General features: G+C 35.7%; 2 protein-coding genes across 3 annotated transcripts; both read right to left on the reverse strand.

Moving 5' to 3' along the window:
* Nucleotides 1-382: 382 nt before the first annotated feature.
* Nucleotides 383-7,187, reverse strand: LOC139890657 (uncharacterized). 2 transcript variants are annotated; one of them, XM_071873560.1, is made up of 15 exons: nt 7,054-7,187; nt 6,281-6,360; nt 5,765-5,882; nt 5,094-5,272; nt 4,912-4,994; nt 4,616-4,800; nt 4,029-4,090; nt 3,413-3,515; nt 3,200-3,319; nt 2,961-3,080; nt 2,486-2,606; nt 1,949-2,105; nt 1,761-1,833; nt 1,004-1,131; nt 383-886 (listed from the first exon to the last, which is right to left on the reverse strand). In XM_071873560.1, exons 1-15 carry the CDS (start codon nt 7,142-7,144, stop codon nt 764-766), a joined length of 1,743 nt encoding a protein of 580 aa, XP_071729661.1. In that variant the 5' UTR covers nt 7,145-7,187; the 3' UTR covers nt 383-763. The 2 variants fall into 2 exon arrangements, with proteins under 2 accessions (XP_071729661.1, XP_071729662.1); XM_071873561.1 differs by lacking the exon at nt 7,054-7,187 and having other exon boundaries at nt 5,765-5,887; nt 6,281-6,298.
* A 946-nt stretch (nt 7,188-8,133) lies between these two features.
* Nucleotides 8,134-14,996, reverse strand: LOC139890658 (bifunctional dethiobiotin synthetase/7,8-diamino-pelargonic acid aminotransferase, mitochondrial). The gene is made up of 14 exons (XM_071873562.1): nt 14,293-14,996; nt 13,503-13,673; nt 12,791-13,052; nt 12,611-12,691; nt 12,274-12,394; nt 12,025-12,173; nt 11,830-11,924; nt 11,036-11,154; nt 10,810-10,956; nt 10,569-10,702; nt 9,841-9,972; nt 9,628-9,762; nt 9,364-9,476; nt 8,134-8,554 (listed from the first exon to the last, which is right to left on the reverse strand). Exons 1-14 carry the CDS (start codon nt 14,994-14,996, stop codon nt 8,350-8,352), a joined length of 2,568 nt encoding a protein of 855 aa, XP_071729663.1. The 3' UTR covers nt 8,134-8,349.
* Between the last annotated feature and the right edge of the window lie 6,379 nt (nt 14,997-21,375).

Raw genomic sequence — 21,375 nt, forward strand, 5'->3', positions numbered from 1 at the left:
ACATGTGGTACATGTCTTCTTTCATGGAAAACTAAAAAGGAGACTAAATGACGGAATTACCCTCACATGTTTGGCACATGACTTCAGCTTAACGGAAAAAGAGACGGCAACTATACGGAAGGACGACGAGCGTTATTTTTTTAAAGTAAAGGGACGACCCCAGCAAAAAAAAAACTTTAAGGACGACGCCAGTGATTTTGGTATAAGTTTAAGGACGACTTGAGTAATTTTGTCTTGATAGAATTTGCCAGTATATTTAACATTTTTTAAAAAATAAAATGAATATCCACTCAATCTACTGAATACGAGTGTAGATAGATAATTTGTAGTATAGACATATAGTATATGGATAAACAAAAATAAATGAATTAAGACATAAATATAAAGTCAACCGATTCAAATCTGATTAATGTGAGCAATAGATAGCCACTCAATCCACTGAATATGCGTGTAAACAAATAATTTGTAATTTTAGTACATGGATGAAAAATCAAATGAATTTGGATATACATATACAGTCACCCAATTCAAATCTATCCAATTCAAATTCGATTCATTGACGTCTATAGTCTGGCCATTGAACGGCCCTTATACCTTCTCCGAACCTTGTAAAGATGTATATTCAAGTGGTTAAGAGAGTAATGCAGTATAGTAGTACTTCACAAGTTGATAGATACATACATTGTTTGATACCAAAATGAAAAAGCGATTATATAATCAAATTTCAGTAAGCAAACTCGTCTAACACAGCCACATAGAGTATTTAAGACAAGGCCTCAGCCATGATTGAACGATGAGAAAGCTGTTGTTCATATAGTTGTCTGAATATGCGGTATTTAGCATCATGATACTTCTTCAATTTCGGGTCTTTTGACGGATGGATGACCTGTAAATACAAGAAAAAAGACACATTCCTTCAGTTTTTGTAGGTGGCTAATTCAACCCATTTCAATCTTCACATCATTGATCGCATATATATTCTAAGCTGCTGATAATTACATACCTGACCAGCTGCATTGAGCGCCTTCATGGCCCCTCTGAGACTAGGATATTTCTTTGCAGCAACAGCACCGATAATGGCTGCACCTAATAGCACCGATTCACTTTCTCGTGGAAGGATTATAGGACAACCTGTATAACCAAGTCCGGATAACCATAACAGGTTCAGGTAAAAACTGGTTACTCTTTCGTATGACTCAAAATGAGGTCAGGTCAGATCAAATTGAGTTATTGACCCATTAACACTTGATATATCCATTTATATTTAATTTTACAAATTATTATGGTATTAACTATGATTACAGATACTCCGTATAATTATTACAGGAGGTCGTAGCATTTAAAATTTTGAGTGAAACTAAATACATTTGGCGCATGTGTTTTTTAACCCATTTGACCCCTTTTCTTTTCTAATTAGATCTTTAAGCTATCCGACTTTTTTGAGAAACAATTAATGTGCCGATTAAAATTTACACAAACAATATTGGTAGGATAACAATTTATAACTGTTGAAACTAAACATAGAGGTCATATGAATTAAACATAGGTAAGGCAGCTTTGAATCCGTTCGGCACAACTGACCCATTCCCCTTTTAACTGATTTCATTTATTCGACTCGTTAAATTGACACAGTCCTGAGTAAATAGGCCGTAAAAGCCACTTCTACGTGATTGTATTAGGCTTCAATTTTATTTCCTGAGAGAGAGAGAGAGAGAGAGAGAGAGAGAGAGAGAGAGAGAGAGAGAGAGAGAGAGAGAGACCGATGATGTCAGCATGCTCTTGGACGAACAATTGATTCTTTGAAAGTCCACCAGAAGCGAACAGCGTATCAATCTGAAAACAAATACACAAGGAACGGGAGAAAGTGCATCAACAGCTTCGGAATTATCTAATCATTTAATCAGAAAACTTTAATGAATATATATAAACATAATGAAATCATTCTTACTTTGTGCCCATGCTCGTTACAATGCTCTATGATATGACGTGTACCATATGCAAGACCCTGTACAGTGGCCAAGTATTGAAGTGCTAACTGTCGTTCACTTGTATCAAGATTTAAACCGCAAATCATTCCTTTTGCATTTGGGTCAGCAATGGGTGACCTAAGAAAAATAGTTAAACTTAGAGACCAGATAAAGAAACAAATATCTGAACGTGGTTATCTCGAGCAATTTATCTGTGGATTGACCGATTCTGGTTATATCTATCTGAAACGGGTCAAACATTGATATAAGATGACTAACTTGAAAGAAAAATGAATTGCAAGTCATGTAAAGCTAATTATTAATGCATAAAACCTCCTAAATCATTTCAACAAAAAAAAATTATTCCGATACTGAAATATAGCTTAATAGTATCAAATTTGACACACTATTATTAATGAGATTATTTTTGGGCCGAACGTGTGTAGTGCCCACTATAGCTGTTATCCAACCAGTACATATTATCACATCTAACAAATATGCTCTACAGCTATAGTTACCTGTTACCATGAAAATCTGGAAGAACATGTAGATCAGCCGTTAAAGCAGCGATAAACGGAGTGCCGATGCGAACCATCATTTGTGCCAGTAGGTCATTCAACATTTGAAAGAGAGAAATATCTGGTAGATTTACATAAATTGAGAAACATCTTATATGAAATAGATTTCCTTCAGCAAAACATAATTAAATATAAACAGAAACATAACAGTACGAAAAAAAGGAAAGCACTCACATCCAAATTGAACAAGCGTGACGGCATTCAAATATCAGAACTTACATATTTCTCGTTTCTTATAAGTTAAAAAGACGCTCAAGTGCTCAATAGAAAGTCTATATTCTTTCTTGCCAACTCTTATCAAATACATCATTAACTTTTGCTAATTAAACGAGTCACTCTAACTAACTTTAGCATCAAAATTACATTACCAAGTAACATAAAAAATTCAACTTTCTAGTAAATAATCAACTCTTACTTTGGGAAGCAGCACGATTTGCTAAATGTGAAGACGCAACATGATTATCAACTATATAATCCAATAGAGCCCCAGTCGCACTCTGACCACCTTCAGTTAGCCAATACTCAGGAACCATAGCTGCATATATTCATAAACAAGAAAAGAAAAACTATTATTCCGTATAAATATACAAGAGGAACAATAATACATTATTGTAATGTGTTATGACTTTAACGAATTACGTTCGGAAAAAATACCTGACCAAAATGGCCCCCAAACACCTGGTATAAACAATTTGGTTCTTGAGACAGCCATATGACAGGTAGAAGTTCCACATACTAAAACCATACGCCGGCAAATAGCATCATCATCAGACTCTGGATTAAAATATAGAGTCAGAACGATAAAACATAATAATTGCATTTCATTAAGATCGAACAAGCGACAACGTAAAAATGAAGGAGAACAACCATTAGTTTCATCTTTAGGAACACTTTCCATCACTCCAACGCCACCAGCATGAGCATCAATAAGTGAAGTCCCTACTGGAGTACCGGCTAAAAGACCCAACTCCTGAAAGTTTTTGGGGGCCGATTTTGGTTATGTATTATCTCTAACAGGTCAAACGGGTAAAGTCAATAAATGAGCTTGAAAGGCAACAATCAAAACTGGTTGAAGGCAACTCAATTTGTATATTTCAAATCATAAACCCTTCACAATGATTAGATAACACAAAGAAAAAGATCAGTAGTGAATCTAATAACTTCAGCTTGTGTTTGACAGACCAATTAACTACTCTGCAAAAGATATAACATCTTACATATGGCGCCAATCTAACCAGACCTACTTCAATCGATTCAAATAATCCATTAGACCACTTACCCGACCGGCCTATTTTGATATCTTAATAATTTAAAACATATTTTAGGAGTGGAAATACATCTAAAGCATCATTCGAAGCCTTTAGAAATCAGAGCAAGAGCATTTATATTCTTCTAACTGTATATTTTGTTTACTTAATTAATGAACCTCAATTGAAACGCCAGTTGAAAATCAATGTGAATTCTCCATTACAAAATTTCTTGCCTTCGCAGCATCGGGTGTCAGACCACCGCCCAAAGCATGACCAGGGAAAGCTACACTCCTTCCTGTACATCAAACAATCAAACAGAAAGATCAGCTTTTCAATCGGAGAGAAATATTAGAAGAAACATACAATGTGCTTTCATACCGTAAGTCTACAAGCTATCAAATGTGAACATAAGTTTCCTAATCTATCTAGAGGGTATGGGTTCAAATCCCACTCCTGACATATAATCCTCATATTCCTTTAACCTCGGGTTACACGATTTACCTCTCCTGCGTTGGTTGTGGGACCAATCGACGGGGGGCTCCACAGGGTTGGTTTTACCCTTTGCTAAAAGTACTTTTAAGATTATGAAAAAAAAAACAGAACAGGACACATAAGGTGTAGTTTCCTAAATTATATACTTCCATAATCTCACAGAATTTCAAGATGAAATTTGAAAGTAATAGAAATGGGTTTAGCTTGAAATCGGGTAACCATGGAACTCATTTGATCAATAAGGATCGTTCATAACTTAAAGTCCCAAATCAACCCATTTGAATATAAATGGGTCAAAATTGCTACCTGTACTCTAATTAAAACATACCTATTTTTGAATGATGACCATCCACAAGATCACTTAAACCAATCTCTTCCCAAAAATCATCATCCCATCCACATGCTTCCATATTCCGGGAGCTGTTCTCATTAATGTTCTGCATATGTGCATGACCCAAATACGTCCATTTGCACACTGTTGTGCACATACTACGCGTGTCATCTCCTGTTGCTCTAAAAAAATACATGAAACCATTAAAAGTTTTTAAAACTTCTTTACATAAAAAAAAAAAAGATGTCTTGGTTGGATTAGCAAGAGAAAAAAAAAAAGATTCATGATTTTACCTATATGACAACCAATCACTCAAGTCCATCCACCTCCACGTCATCGACCAAGATTCTTGCAAATTCTCTTTCACCCACAAAAGCTACAATAGCAGGAATATAAGTATATAACCATCTAGAACTGTTTATCTGAATCAGTTGTATAAACAGATTTTGCTTATGATTTAGCTTGACTTAAATACCTTGGGTGGCTGCATTTCAGGAGAAATTGAACCACCACAGTATTGTAAGACAGGTGATTTACAGGAATTTATTTTTTCGGCTTGTTTTACAGCTCTATGGTCCATCCATACTATTACATTTCTTCTTGTATCACCACTCAATGAAACTGAAACAGGCTGACCTTCAGAATCCACAGCAACTGCACAAGGGATCAACTCAGAAATTACAATAATATATCCAAGTAATAAAAGTGACAAATATGGGAGCTTTGTGCAGGTTGCTAAATGGGTTAAAACAATTTCGGTTGGATGATTCTCAACTATTGGTCAAGATGGGCCGAGTGAATCTTAGGGTTTACCCAAAGAAACTTTGAAAGTCAATAGAAATTAATGATGATACTAATAATTTTACTGATATTATGTAAACAAACTTATTGTATTAGTTAAGATTTATAAGATTGTAGTATCAATCTGAATCTTTTATATAAAAGTTAATATTCTTGCATGCACAAAAACAGACTTCGGTGAATTTCATATGTTTGACTTGTTCACATTTTAGAAAAACTTTGTTTATATATACAAGTTTGACCGGCTAGAGATAAAACAAGACCCACATCAGCTCATCAATAAGTAAAGTGGTTCAAATTGTCACCTAACTAGCTTCATATATGACAAAATTAGCATGATCTAACCAAGAGAACATGTAGCTGCGAAACCCATCCCAGTTACTTCTTCACCAGCAACATCCCCAAGAGATAACGCCCGTTTAACAGCAGTGCAGATTGCAAGCCATATATCAGTTGAAGATTGCTGGACTTGCAAAATTTCCATATAAAAAATAAAAAAAAATTATTATCATGTAGAGATGTAATGATATATTGAAACCAAAGATCATGTGTATTATTTTTTTAGCATACAAACAATACAATCACTATTTTGTTTTCTACTTCAACATATAACCAGCTAAATTTTAACAATAAAATGTGACATTTAACAAAGTTATTGAAACTTTTATCGTTGTTCACAATAAGTAGAATTCTTTCTACTGAAGCTAGAACTGCAAAGCATAAATCCAAATTAAACACAAACCAATTTGAGAACATCAATTGCAGCATTATAAAATATATGATACTAGATACGATCTCGTAAACATCTATGCATGATACTTTCACGATTAAATCAACAATCAAGAAGCTATCCCTAATCACCTCAACACAATCGCCTTCTTTCCAAATTTGTATCGGGCTACTAGCAGAGCCCAATAGTTTCCCCGCCTCGTCAAAAAGACCTACAACAATCAAAGTATTATAAATACTGCAGTTAATACCACATACCAAAAAACTGCACAGTTGCCATTCTAGACCTCTTTTTGTGGTGATTTAAGATTCAATAAGAAGCTGAATATGCATATCAGTAGAGGCTCAGGCCTTAGGAACTAATAAGAAGCTAAATATATATGAGAACCATGAGAAGAAAACGGATTCACCGCTTAAGTTACGTTAATTTACTACTTCAAATTACTGACCAGACTCGCTAAAATTCAGAATCAACACTACAAAAAGTAGTGAATTAGTTTGCTACTGAAGTTTCTCACGGATATCATTATTTTTTTTTTTTTTTTTCCCTAATGCAATCTACACATGCTTACTATACATTAATAAGCTTATAATAAACATAAGAAGTAAACTAATTCACTACTTTTGTAACGTTGATTGATGATTTACAATTTTTGTGAGCATGTTAAAATATGTAAAGTAGTGAATCAAACGTTACAAAAATAGTGAACCAAATTTCTTATTAATTTGATCCTGATTCCGTCCACACATCTTTAGGGTACAGTAATAAGCTATATATATACTAGTTTTTATATAATTGTAGAGATAGAACATGCGATGTAAATAGTAAATAGTTTGCTTGACTTAGAAAATCATTAGAATTCTCTATTTTATACAACAGATAAATAAAAGGCGAAAGAGGAGACCTGCGCGAGCGCTGCCAGTGCCAACGTCGACACCGAGAAATACGGAACGACGGGGACGAGAAGAGAGTGCGACGGATGCGGTGGTGGTCATGGTGGAGGAGGATGAGGGATGGCGGTCGTAGCTGAGCAGTGAAGCCGCATCCGGCCCGGCTTTTTGTAGACCATATATTTTACTAATATTTTTTTTAACATTATTTAATTTTAATTATTAAGTACTGTAATAATTAATTAAAACTTTTATTTCTTTCATTGAAGATCTTTTTACTAATTGTGTGATGTGTGATGTGTGATTGCTCATTAAAAGAAGAGGGGTAATTGCCATTTACCTAACTTTAAGGAAGTTAAAAAGAATGGTTCATAAAATGTTGGTTCTTCATTTTTTATATTAAAAATAAAATGTAGTCACGAGCAAAATATTCGAAATATTAAAACTTAATTGATATTGAATATGTATTGATATCAGTACTTAAAATCGAACTAGATTCGATTTCGGTGCTTGATTTGGAGAAGCTCGGGTTCGGTATTATTCGGTTCAGTAACGAAAATCGAACGTGAATACTGAAGTAATGAATGTGTACGGCTTTTTGGTCTACTTCACATATGCAAGTGAATTTTTCGAGATTTAATGATCCATGCTTATATTCGTTAATAAATACTAATGAACGCAAACTGTTTTCAAACTCATAGTCAATTGTATAGTTTACGAATGAAAAAAAATAAAAAATAAAAGTTTCACATGTAAGTTAACGAAAGCTAACTTTATGGTTCCATAGGGTATAATATTGATTAAATCGGTACCGAAGTAAAACCCGAACCGGTAATGCTTTCATAAATCAGTTCAGTACTCGATTTAATAAAATTATACATTTTTTGTTTGAGATTTTTGGTTTGATGCGATACAGTTTTTCAGTGGGTAGTGGTTCTGTACAAATTCAAAGTCGTGGAGACGACACTGAAGGGTGATGTTGAGCATTAACGCCAGAGTCATCGACGCTGGTGGCTCGGCGTCGGATTTTGGAAAAAGGCGAAAGTATCGACTGTGTGTACTCTTAAAAGTAGCATTTAATTCATGATGTCTTTCTTTGTGAATTGTGATCATACATAAACAACTGTATGGGATCAACCATACTAAAAACTTACATATGCGGGCTCATGTATCCTTTTAACTTCTACAACCTCAAACACCATATAGACACACAAAACATCCATAGAATAACAACAAACCCCCTGTAAACCATATTTCGTCCTAGGTGCGCGGCGTCTTCAATGATAGACACAAGGGTCACGTTTCAGCAATTAGGATTGTACTTCACGAGCATTTTGTATCTTTCCTTGCCAAAACTCACCAAGTCTTGCGTAGAATGTATTCAGCATTCGCAAACAAACCTGAGGGGATGCGCATGGCCCACACATGATGTAAATCACATCTCCCAGGGGCCGCATGTATATCCCATCTTCATGAAGCTTTTCAAGTAAAGACGTTGCACATCGTGATGTGTACCTATTATATACACATCGATTAAAAGATTCAGCATGGGCGAAATACTAGATATCAGATGCATCAAGCTTGACCCATATAAACTGATTGTTACTATACTATTTTCAAACAGATGTAAAATAAGATACAGTAAAAATCGAATAATAGGGGAATCAGCTAAATGAGTTGATCGTCACATGAATGAATACAGATTCTTATATATTTTCATTCAATTCAAAGTTATATTACTACTGTAATAATATTGTTTTCTAGTAATAGTTCAATATTAAAAGAACGGGAAAATTGGTGTTAACAGGCCATCCCAACCCAAAGTGTTTCAACCCATACCCATTTTGACCATTAACCTAACCCATCTGACACATCCATCTTGCCACCTGCAAGCTTCAACCATAGCATAGGGACACAATTGACAATCCGCTTACATATTTCTATGCGAGTCTTATAGTTCAGTCTTCTTATGCCATCCTACTTGATCAATTATATCTATATTTCAATTATTATTTCTATACCTGTCAATCAATCTATGAAAGCTTTATAAGTTATATTGCAACTTTCGCAAATTTTAAATTACATTACTCAACACATCTTGGATCTACAATATTACTGATTCTTTTAACTTAATAGTAGTTTGTATTTTACATGATTTGGAAATTTCACGAGTGAGGCGCAAAAGAAAGCAACCCACCACAGCCATACATCGTTACACATTATATAGTATCTCTCTCTCTCTCTCTATCTCTCTCACACACACACACACACACACACACACATATATATACAGAAAATAAAGCAAAGGTCATAAAAGTACACACCCGGCATCATCGTCTCCTACTTGAAGCTCTACAGCAAAGAGAGTTCCCAATGAAACTACTCTTTTCACTGCTGGATGAAATGAGATCATTCGCACTACCTCTGTATCCCATAACTGCATGAATAACCAGATACGATAAAAAAAATATTTTATGATATTTAACAGCATTAGTTATCATAAATCTTGTGAACTAAATTCAATGACAAAATATGTTTACGGAGAGTAATTATGTAATTGTCGACAGGTTAATTGAGCTTCTAAGTACCTCTCTCAAAAACTTTTGTTCTGGAGCTAAATTAGGGTTTGTTTGAGGGTCCTTGAACCATTTAATGGAATTACAAGCTGCTGCACACCCTAAAGCATGCGCTGAATACGAGTGTCCATGCAGAAGAGCTTTTAGCTGCCACAAAAAAGGTACAGTTGATCATTTTTTCAAGCAACGAGCAAAATGAAGTGGGAATACGAGATCAATAAGTACCTTTGAATCTCCAACAAACGATTTAAAAACATCATTTGTTGCCAAAGTAACAGCCAACGGTATCACGCCACCTGTCATTAACTTTGCAAAACAGGCTATATCTGGTTTGCAGAATAGTAACTCTGCAGCCGACTGAAACAAAACATATCATTTACTGCTCAATTATAACACAAACGAATAGAATCAAGGCTAGTAAGTATAGATATAAGATGGACACTTCTGGCGGGTCGGGTGACGAGTCTAAATCAGCAACTTTTAGTTCGGTCCTGGTTGACCAGTAACTATTTTTCCATTTAGTGATTACTCAACAATCCAAATTATCAGTTTATCACACAGATAATAATCTAAGCAATTAAATAAAGCGATTTATGATGTCACCTGGGTTAAAAATACACTTTGGGTGACAACTGACTCTGCCCCGTACAATCATTTGACCTGTTCCTTTACCAAACCTTTTTAACTCACCCAGTTTGACTTCGATCTTTTGAGATAAACACAACCGAAGAAGACTCGTACTATTACTATGTATACGAGTCAAAATTGCCACCAATACTGTTAGAGTGATGATATTTCCACCAATAATTTATAAATCCAACAACTTTGTGCATTAACCGGTTGTACTATACACTGATTTAATGCACACCTTAATGGATTTATCAAATGTAATGGTGGGTATATGACTACCCATACAGTTAAGCCTGGGGCCCACTAAAGAAAAATAAACCAACCTCCACTCCTAAGCGCCAGAACCCGGTAAAAACTTCATCGAAAATAACTGGAATTTTTCTAATTTTACATTCTTTCGCAAGTACGCGCTGAAACAACGGATCGACCATCAGCATGCCACCAGCTCCTTGTATCACTATGAAGATACAAATGCCGATGTTATGCAATAAAAATATCGCAATATTAGGGTTCTTTGGATGTGCATATTGAATGTGACGTTGAATAGTTTAAACCGGAATTTACCTGGTTCTATAATTAACGCGCCGACATGAGAAGATTTTGTTGATCCTGAACTTAGCAGCAACTCGTCTGATATATATGTTGAATATATGGAAGCGAGACTTGAATCATCTCTGCTCTTGTTAAAAACTTGTTCATGAGAGCTAAAAGCTATTGAAAAAACAAGTCGTTAAAAAACAAAAGAATGAAGATTATCGAACACAGTAAAAGTGACGAACGAAGACTTTACTTAATGTATCTTCCAAAATCACATCTTTAGCATGAATGTTTCTAGGAACAGTTATTTTCCAAACTCCGTTGCACATAGAAACCAATGGTGGGTCCAGAAATAAGCCTCTTCCAGTATACCTGCAAGTTTATATTAATAACATCTTTAAAGCGACTATTGAAAACTAGAGTTCGGCCCACTTAAGAGATTTTAGCAAACAAGTCAGAAGATTTTAGCAACATCAATAATAGTACTGCTTTCGTAATCATAAGTCATAACTAACATATAATTATTTGTGAAAAAAGTTAAATAAGGGACCAAAAAAGTGTTTAGGTCACCCCATTTCAGCCCAACCTGTTTTGACCAAAACTAAAAGATGATCTGTCTCAACCCGCATCTTATTTTGACCTGTTACCCAACCTGCTAATAGTGCAATAACTACATTTAATGTATGAACCTGCCCACAAGTAAGTAAAATATTAACGAAACTTCAACACTAGTACTTCTCAAACTCAAAAAGAAGTACTTGACTGATTATAAAGTTATAACTGATCCTACGAATGGTAATATTAGTTATAAATGTAGTAATAGAAGTTTCAACTTGTAACGCAACCGTTCAGTAACAAGATGCCAATGAAGGTCCTACTTGACCAAACAACACGGTGTAACATAACAATAACAATAACAATTATTTAACATACAATAGTAGGTACTGCTTGACCAAACAGCACTTTGTAACAAAACAATAATTTAACAAATAATAGTATATATTATATATAGTATATTGAAAGAAAAACAAAAATAAGTAAATTTACCATGGCTGTTGCAGAAAACCAGTGTAGGGAGATGGGGCCTGTGCTTCCATAGCACCCAATGTATCTCCATGATAAGACCCTTTAAGAGCTAAAACCTAACGTGTAGTATGATTACCAACACGAGTTTAGTTGGTTAGACGAGATTCGAACCGTGAATAAAACGGTTAAATACGCTGAGAAAGTATAAAGATATACCTTAAGCTCGATACGGCTATCAAGAGTGTTATCCTGAGGAATATTCAAAAGCAATTCATTATCGACCAAGAATTTTCTAAATGCCATCTTGAGTGCAATTTCAATTGCTGTAGAACCATTGTCTGAAAAGTATACTCGAGAAGCCCATCCTAAAAAAAAATTAATTTAAACATAATTTGTAACAATTACATGAGTAAATGATGTCATCGCAGACGCATATGTAAGATTATAAATATAAATAAAACCAACCTTTTCCTACACTTTGAAGCAAGAGCTCGGCACATTCGAGGGCTGGCTCGTAAACATTCTCCGGAAACATTACGTGCCCAAACCTCGCAGCAGTATAACCCATATCCCGTGCCAGCTTAATCTGAACCCACCTAAACAAGTAAGCACATTTAAGAAAAACTTTAAAGTTGCCCTTTAACCAACTAAATATATTTGAATAGAAGTGATTAAGTGAAAACTTAATTGATGATTCAAGTTAGATAATGAACATTGATATAAACTTAGCAAGTGAAAGATCTTGATATAACATTGTTTCATAAAGAAACGATTAAATGATACACAAAAATCATAAAATGACCTGTAAAGCAGCATTAGGTCCCTGTGTCCACCAGCTTGCACAAGCATCAAACATTTGAGTAATACAACCCTCATCCTCCACCTGCACAGGAATAAGAGTTCAGATTAGACGAAATTTCCCAACATTACTCATAAGTAAGAACGAAATTTTAAAGAAAACATAACATGTACAGTAAGTAACCTTGTGAACTGCAAAGTTTTCTCCACATCGAGAGTCGATGACTGTGACCTTTTCTTCTGGTATAAGTTTGTGCTGAGTAAAAGGCCACCAAAAGATCTCCTGTGCCTTCTTTGGCATTTCATGTAATCTTTCCGTTCTTTTTTGAAATGATGATATCGTTATCTCCTTCAGGGAGTCAAAAACACTTTGTGATTCGTCAAACCACTCCATCAAGTTGTCTAAGGGATCTTTAGGGATTGATGGAAGAACAAGAACCGGGACCCTTCAAATGAAAAAATAAAAATAAAGTTAAAATTAACTTAAGTTCTTAGCAAGTTTAGAGCGAATAAGCAGGGGTATCAAAATGGGCGGCTAGGCAGTTTGAATAGTTGGTCAAATTTGTGTACAATGTGGTATGGGTTATAACAGGTTGTGCTGAGTCACTTCTAACTTTTTAGAAATAATTGGACGCCAATTTGACTTAAATAACCATATAACAAATTGTCCAAAATCACAAAACAAAATTAGAAGGTTTTATCATTATACAGCATGGTTGGCGACTTTCGACCCTGTTTAATCGATTTGAGTATTTACCCGTTTGACCCACTAATGCATAAGTAAATGAGTCGGGATTGACATCCAAATAAACAAGAAATATACACACAGAGAACCACACAGAACATAATGTGTAATCTATATATCAAAATATATAGAGAGCTGAAAGTTTTTTCACCTGTTTCTCAGATAAGACAACAATGGCACTTCATTTTCTAGGCCATGATCTTCAAGCACGATAGCATCAACATCATAACCTCTTAATGTAAGACTTTCATACGCAGAAATTGTTCCCGAAATACCCCCTAATCTTCCATCACCGACAAGAATACAAGGCAACCGAAATGGCCTACAAACATCATATAACAACTTGAGTACATTATATTAAAGCATTAAAAAATCATTATGAAGTTCATATAACATAGTGAGTCACAATAATTTGCCCATTTCAATTTGTATAACAACTAAGTTGAAATAATGGGGATACAATACATGTTATCAACAGTACCTACACAAATGCAAAGGCCAATTGTTTTTATCTTTTTACATTTTTTACCTTGAATATCTTCACATGTAAATATTCACTCATTTATTTTAGCCTAAAAGAAGGCAAACATGTCAACAATATAAGGTACCAATTCCATTTTGGGTAACATTTTCAAATTTAATAAAGAATAAAACTTTATATAACAATGAAACTTTTTAAATAGCTTAAAAAAGCAGTATAGAGGCCAATTCTTTTTATCTTTTTTACATTTTTAACCATGAAAATCTTCACATGTAAAATATTCAGTCATTTATTTTACTCTAAAAAGAGCCAAATATGTCTGCAATAAAAGAACCAATATCCATTTTTAGGAAACATTCCCAAATTTAATAAAGACTAAAACTTTATACAACAATGTAACTTTTTAAATAGCTTAAAATGCAGTATAAAAGAAATCAACAAAATTCACTCATTCGCTCACCGATACAAGTCACACTGAAGCGAACCAGATGATCCGGGGCTCGCAACACCGCCGGCTGTCTCAACCAAACTCAAAACACTACCTTTATTACTACCTCCCACACCAATTTTCAAACACTTTTTTAACAACTCCAACACATCCGAATCCGCAACAACCGCACCTTCTCGCTCTGCAGCCAAATGCGGCGAAATCGCCTCTTCCCACGCATACATTGTCTTACATATCAACTCACACCCATTTTCACCACCAACTTTCCGCTCTTCGGAAAACCCAATTTCACCAAACCCATTTTTAGTAGACAGTTCATTTTGGTTGAAATCGTTACCAAGTTTCGATTTTGCAGCGGGTAGGGAGGCATTTAGGGTTTGGTTAGAAGCTAGGAGGGATAATTGGGTGTTCCGGTGGTGTAAAATTTGGGGGATTTTGCGGTAGACGAAACCGGCGTCGGAATCGAGAGGGAAACCAGTTTGTAAGGGTTTGATGTAGATTACGGTGGATGGGGGATTGGTGATGGCGGAAGCGGCGATACCTGTGGAAACTAGGGTTTTGCCGAGACCGGTGTTGGCGGCCCAAATGGTGTAGATTGGGTGTGAGAGAGTGTGTGAGATGGTGGACATGAAACGGTGGCGGAGTTTGTGGTGGTGGTGGTGGCGGCGGCGGAAGTGGCGGAAGTGAGTGAAGAGAAGAGAAGGGTTGCGGAACATTTTTTGGTGGGTCTGGGTTTTGCGATTAACGGCTACCAATTTGAATTCTTTTATCTTCTTCCATCTAACCATGGACCCATTCATACTCACATGTTTAACCTCCATTTTCACATTTAATTTTGACCAAACAACAACAAGTCTATGCGGGTTTGTAAATCCTCAGAAAATTTGATGGAGATGGCCTGGTTTCTCTACGGTTTGATTCGAAGCCCGGTGCTGTTTGATTGCTGCTTGTCTGTTCGTTCATTCCATTTAACTCGTCGTTGAGTCTATTCGGGTAGGCTCGGTGTCGTTGCCGACGTTGTTGACGTTGTCGACATCGAAAAATTGATGTTTGTTGGGGTTTTCTCTCAGGGTCTTATTGTCTGCCCGGACGCCAATTTGTATTTACTTGGTGGGCTTGTGTTTCTCTTGTGTCGTTGGAGTTTACATGGGGTTTATCGGTTACGAGAGGTTGCCTCGGCGTGCAGGCCTCGGGTTAGGTGTTATTGGGTTATCCGATGAGCGTTTCGGGTTGCGGATTGTAATACCTCGTCAGAGTCTACTAACGGTGTATTAACTCTGGTCTCACAGTTTAGCGGTCACGCCCTCTATATGAGACGTTTCCGAAAATTATTCGCATTAAATATGAAAGTAAAGTCATTTATTAAAGAAAATGTAACTATAAAGTAGTTGACATAAACCCAAAGTATTATTTAAAATATCGTTTTCAATGCGAATATGTGTTCTCGAAATAAAAGTGATAAAATATGCTGGACACCATCCAGTTTTAGTAGCAAACAAGCATGACAACTTTTGTAAAGCGGAAGCACTACCTCTATGGACCTGAGATAAAAACATGCAAAACGTCAACGAAAAACGTTGAGTGAATCTACAGGTTTAGTAAAGCATTTCGTAAGTTAGGCCACAAGATTTCTGAAAAACATCATAAAGATTATACATTAGCATGAGCACTTGATTATAAAACTTTAACCCGCGGATAGCTAAGCGCTACACGTCTTCCCTTTACCCTTTCTAAGCATACACCGATCAAGTGTACAAAAAAACAACAAAATAAGCACCTGCTATGTTTAGGCGAGGTTTGTCAAACCTAACGGTACCGTCCCTATAAGTCGAGCTTACGTAAAGTAATTAATATAATCAAGCTAAGGGATTTTTTATCTGAACTCATATGTATAGCGTTTAAGTTACTTGTGCTCAATATGTAAAACATTTGTAAAAAGCATGTTATCTCATCCCTGAAAAACGTAGTAGGGACTGTAGACTCACCTTAGCAAATGCACTGAAAGATCTTAGCAAAATCGTACTGTAGTTGAACAATCTCAACTGAACAACGCAACCTAGTCAAATAGGTCACCTTAAGTATACATATAGGTCACACTATGTCAACCCATAGTGTACGCAAAATCCTAGTGCTCAGACTGACTCAACATGTAATTAAAAGTCAACTAGTTCAAGCAAGTCAACAAAAGTCAACCAAAGTCAATTCAAAAGTCAACTCGGTCAAAGTTGTCAACTAAAGTCAAAAATCTTAGTAGGTCATTCAATCATGGTCAACATATCAAACCTAGGTCATACAACATGTTATAGCTCGTAGTTTAGCAAATTGCACATTCGCAGTTTATCGCATGTCTTTAAAATACGTACATCGTAGAAAGAATCAAGTATAACGTTGAGCACATAACTCCTAAAATCATGGAAAACTCCAAATCACAACTAGACTCAAAATTGATTACAAAAAGTCCTTCCAGGACCTCATACGATGTTTAAAAGTCAGGTTTCAAAAAAGGTCTAGTTACAGTTTACCAAATCAGTTTCAGCATGCGCATCAGTTTTAGAACATTTCTTATAAAATATTGAAAATAGCTTTTAACGAACGACCAATTGGATATGACTAAAAACACTCCAAAGTTTTAGTGATAAAATAATCAAAAACTTTCCTTTAGCCAATTAGTACAGATTATCCAATCTTTACAGACTCTTCAATTTTAATCAACAAACAGACATGTCATTTGACCAAGCCTATATCTCATGGCAAAACACGTTTTCAGAAGTTAGAATACAAATAAAATACATCAAGAAACATATAAAATAGCATAATCCAGAAGATCAAAGCCTCAATCAATTTCTAGATCACACAAGGTTATTTCTTTCACATTCGAAAACATTTTCAGCTCTCTTTAAAACACGAATCTTCGTTTTGACATAACGGGAGCATTACAAAAGCTTTTGACACAAATCTTGAGTCTAACATGCATGATTTTTCACAAAGATGCCAATGGTATACAATTCATTAGAAAAAACACAAAACACACAAATCAGAAAATTCAGATTACGAACATAACCTAGTCAAAACTTCGATTAAGCATATCTTGAGCATACGATAACGAAATCAAACGAAATCAAAGTCCAAAATTAATGGTTTCTCGATACCTTTTCATCTAAACACATTATAAGATCAGATCACAAGTCAATTTTATCAGTTCATTAAGATACAAATTCGTTTTTCAAGCAAACAACATCAATTGATCAATCAAACGATAAACGACAACACAAAACATCATTAATTGAGCACTAGACTTGATTACACTATGTAATTGACATAAAAACTTAATTATAGAAATTAGGTTTATGAGTTATACCTTAAAAACAAAATTAATCGATACTAGTGCGTGTAGAACGATCAAAGCAACAACTTTTAGCATCAAGACTTGTTCCAATTTTGAGTGGTGATGGTGGTTGTGGGTTGGGGATGTCGACGGCCAAAGGGAGCAAGGGGGAGAGCAAATTGTTGACTAAACAAATGGGGAGGATGAGGGTTTATGATTTAATTCTAAATATATATAGTTATGGCCTCTAATTAAGAAAGCTAATGACCCAATTAACAAGTCCAAAATTACAAAACAAGGAGCCCACTAGGGGGATTCGGCTTATTGGCCCTTTTATGGGGTCTCAGGCTCGGTTTTCGTTAATTCTTGGTACGCGCGTGGTCCGTTTCGAGTGCCGTTAACCGTACCGGGTTTTTGGAACGTTAACTAGTCGTTGAAACGCAATCACCGGATTTAATTCATTAAATAAATAATAAATTAAATTAGTTTTTCTTAAAGTCAATAATTATTAAAAATAATTATTTTTTCGTTTTTCTGAGTTCCGTAAACTGAAAAGCTTTCTAGACGATTAACTTAATCGTAACGTTTTCTAGTTATTTCGCTACCCGAAATAAGTTCATAAATTAATATAACATATTAATTCAAGTAATCCACTAGGATCAAGTATGCATTTAATTCTGTTAAATACACAAAGTCTAAGTAAACACCGTTAAATACTTAACGGACAAGTAACGATAGTAAACGGAAAAAGTCGGGTTGTTACGCAGATGGTGAGGAGTGTTGGCTTTGGATTGGATACGGGATCGGGTATTATTGTATGTTTTAGTTTGGATTTGGTGGACTTTGTTTCACATTTTATTTCAAGTGTATGTTTCAATTGTGCTCGCTCTGCTTTCAATGTTAACGTCCACTACTTGTCGTACGCACATAGCGAGTATCATAGTACTTGGTCACTTGTGTCCTTGTACTCCCGCAACGGATCATTACGATCTGCTCTTTGTATTTCCACCGGATCTTACGATCTATTTATATATATATATATATATATATATATATATATATATATATATATATATATATATATATATATATATATATATATATATATATATATATATATATATTCGCCAAAAAAAACAACAACAACAACAAAATCCAATACCACTGTAACGACCCAACCCGTCGATTACCGGCCCATAAATTTTTTTTCTTTAAATTACATTAATATTGTTAACATTTAGGTCCCATTTATATTTTTGAAACACTTCCATTACAATAATAAGTTTAGACAACTTTAAAACGTTTAATGCATAAGTTTAATTATCCAAACGGGTATACACGACCCGACTATTTTAATGTCCAACAAAACCGAGCATGGTGATTGGGGATACGCTACCCAATCCTAATCGAGTACAAAAGCAAGATCTTCTAACGCAACCTAGCCAAGATCTCTAATCCCCACGCTTACCCGAGCCGCCATCATGCGAACCTATAAAAATATCAACAACGAGAGGGTAAGCTAAAGCTTAGTGAGTGAGAATATACTACATACATATATATGCATAAAATGGACATGCCACACGATAATAAACAAATAGCACATACCGGAGTATCGAAGCATAAAGGCAAGCTAAACTAAGCATACCGTACGATCTCTATACAACAATCCAAAGTCAACAATAAGTACACCAACAACGATATGTACAACACCAATAAGCTACACCCGGAGGGTTAGCTACAACACAACAATATAATAACAAAGCGTAAACCGCCTAAGGTTAACCCCTTAACCCAATACCAATAAAGATTACCAAAATGAAGATTGGCCGAACTACACGAGCCTTAGTAAATCCGCATCCACACGAGATTACTATCTTCAATAACACAACAACATCGAGGTTGGCCGAACTACACAAGCCTTAGTAAATCCGCATCCACACGAGATCACTACCTCAATAAGATGACCGAACTACACGCGTCATCGTGAATCCGCATCCATACGTGATCCACTTCCCAAATCAAAAACCCACGGTCCCGGGGATTATACAAATCCACATCATCGGGGTTATCCAATTCACAACTCAATATCAACCCTTCGCCATTTGGGGTTATATAATCCACATCACAAGCACATGTGATAACGTACACATAAAGTGTGCACCTCGCCAAAGCTAGTCAACCAAAATGCACAACAGTGCCAATTGGACCTATACACAAGTCCATCAAATCCGCCTATATGTGAAGTGGGCTCTATAACCGAGAACCACTTCACCCGACCCGCACCCATCCTACACATACATATGCACATAGGATATTAACACTCACCTTGTCGCCTTGATGAATGCCACCGAATTAATCCACAACTCGCCGATGGAATGTACCTATTCCATTTTCAAAAATACAACAACACAATTAGGGTGGACTTACAAACCAACCCAATTGACACTTAGTGCAATTTCGACCCAAATGCACTTCCAAGCACCAACCGCGCCCAAACTAACCAATAATCACTAACACAAATGAAAATGGTCCTAATTCACCAATCAAACCGAATTATAAGTGTTAAACATCTATCTTGCCCATTTTAACACCTAAACCCTAATTTTGACCCGTTTTAAAATTAGTCAACCAATCGAACCCAAATGGTCTCCAATACATCAATAATCACTAATACTAGTGATTACACTCATTTGCAAGTCTTACAAGCTTACACTTGCACACCAAACCCAAAACCCGCCAACATCAACAATAAACCCGAATCTTGGTGTTAAACTTCCATTAACAACTAATGGGGTTTCATTATGAACTCACAATCAAAAACCCCTAAAATATGAACATGAACACAAAAACGAATTTCGGAGTTAGAGCTTACCACTAGTATCACCTTGTAGCTAAGAACGAGGAGAACAAGGTTTGTTCTTACTCCAAAGATTGAATCCCGCTTCTTCCCTTCCAACTCACTCCTTGAATCAATTGAAGTATTTAAGTTTTGAGAGAAAATAAAGAAGAAAAGGAAAAAGAAATAAAGAAAATGAGATGAGCGGATGGGATTTAAGATCCCAAATCTGGCACACACGCAAAATGACCAAAATGCCCCTAAAAACTCTTAAAATCACGAAATCCGGAACCAGACTGCCAGAGGTGCCGCGCCGCGGCCCTCTTCCTCCGCGCCGTGAGATAACACTTGGTCTGGGGTCCATTTTATCGAGCTCCTGATCCTAAATCCCGTTCATTGCCGCGCCGCGACCTAACATGGGTCTCAGTCCATTTCTCGCGTACTTGAACCCCAACACACGAACACGTCTCAAACCCTTCATACACTAGTCGTACATACACGATACACCTATATATATTCATATATATATATATATATTCTTGAACGTTTCCATAAACTCGCCATGCATACACACATTCATGACTTCACGTCACATCTCGAATAATATCTCGTCAAGTCCATTGTACGCCCTATATATATATATATATATATATATATATATATATATATATATATATATATATATATATATATATATATATATATATACATCTGTTATACGTCGTACGAATAAACGGATCTTACAACTCTCCCCCACTTATTTCGATCACGTCCTCGTGATCCTAGTCACTCAACCAATCCGAACCTACATGCTATGGTTCTCAAACAATCGTTCCAATCCGACTTCCAACACATTTCCCATTAACCCGAAGATTAATCCATTAACTAAGTACACACTTGCACGCATTCCGAGACGTGCAATTCACACAACATC

This window comes from Rutidosis leptorrhynchoides, chromosome 2, assembly GCF_046630445.1.
Source record: "Rutidosis leptorrhynchoides isolate AG116_Rl617_1_P2 chromosome 2, CSIRO_AGI_Rlap_v1, whole genome shotgun sequence".
NCBI classification, from domain to species: Eukaryota; Viridiplantae; Streptophyta; class Magnoliopsida; order Asterales; family Asteraceae; genus Rutidosis; species Rutidosis leptorrhynchoides.

Excerpts from the sequence above, each read along its gene's own strand:
- LOC139890657 (XM_071873560.1), bottom strand. The coding sequence starts at position 7,144 with ATGACCACCACCGCATCCGTCGCACTCTCTTCTCGTCCCCGTCGTTCC. Across the intron at positions 4,091-4,615 it reads TGGTCATCATTCAAAAATAG|GAAGGAGTGTAGCTTTCCCT; the intron begins GTATGTTTTAAT and ends TTTGATGTACAG. Across the intron at positions 1,132-1,760 it reads AGAGCATGCTGACATCATCG|GTTGTCCTATAATCCTTCCA; the intron begins GTCTCTCTCTCT and ends TTGGTTATACAG.
- LOC139890658 (XM_071873562.1), bottom strand. The coding sequence starts at position 14,996 with ATGTTCCGCAACCCTTCTCTTCTCTTCACTCACTTCCGCCACTTCCGC. Across the intron at positions 13,053-13,502 it reads TTGTCTTATCTGAGAAACAG|GGTCCCGGTTCTTGTTCTTC; the intron begins GTGAAAAAACTT and ends TTTCATTTGAAG. Across the intron at positions 9,763-9,840 it reads CGTTTGTTGGAGATTCAAAG|CTAAAAGCTCTTCTGCATGG; the intron begins GTACTTATTGAT and ends TTTTTGTGGCAG.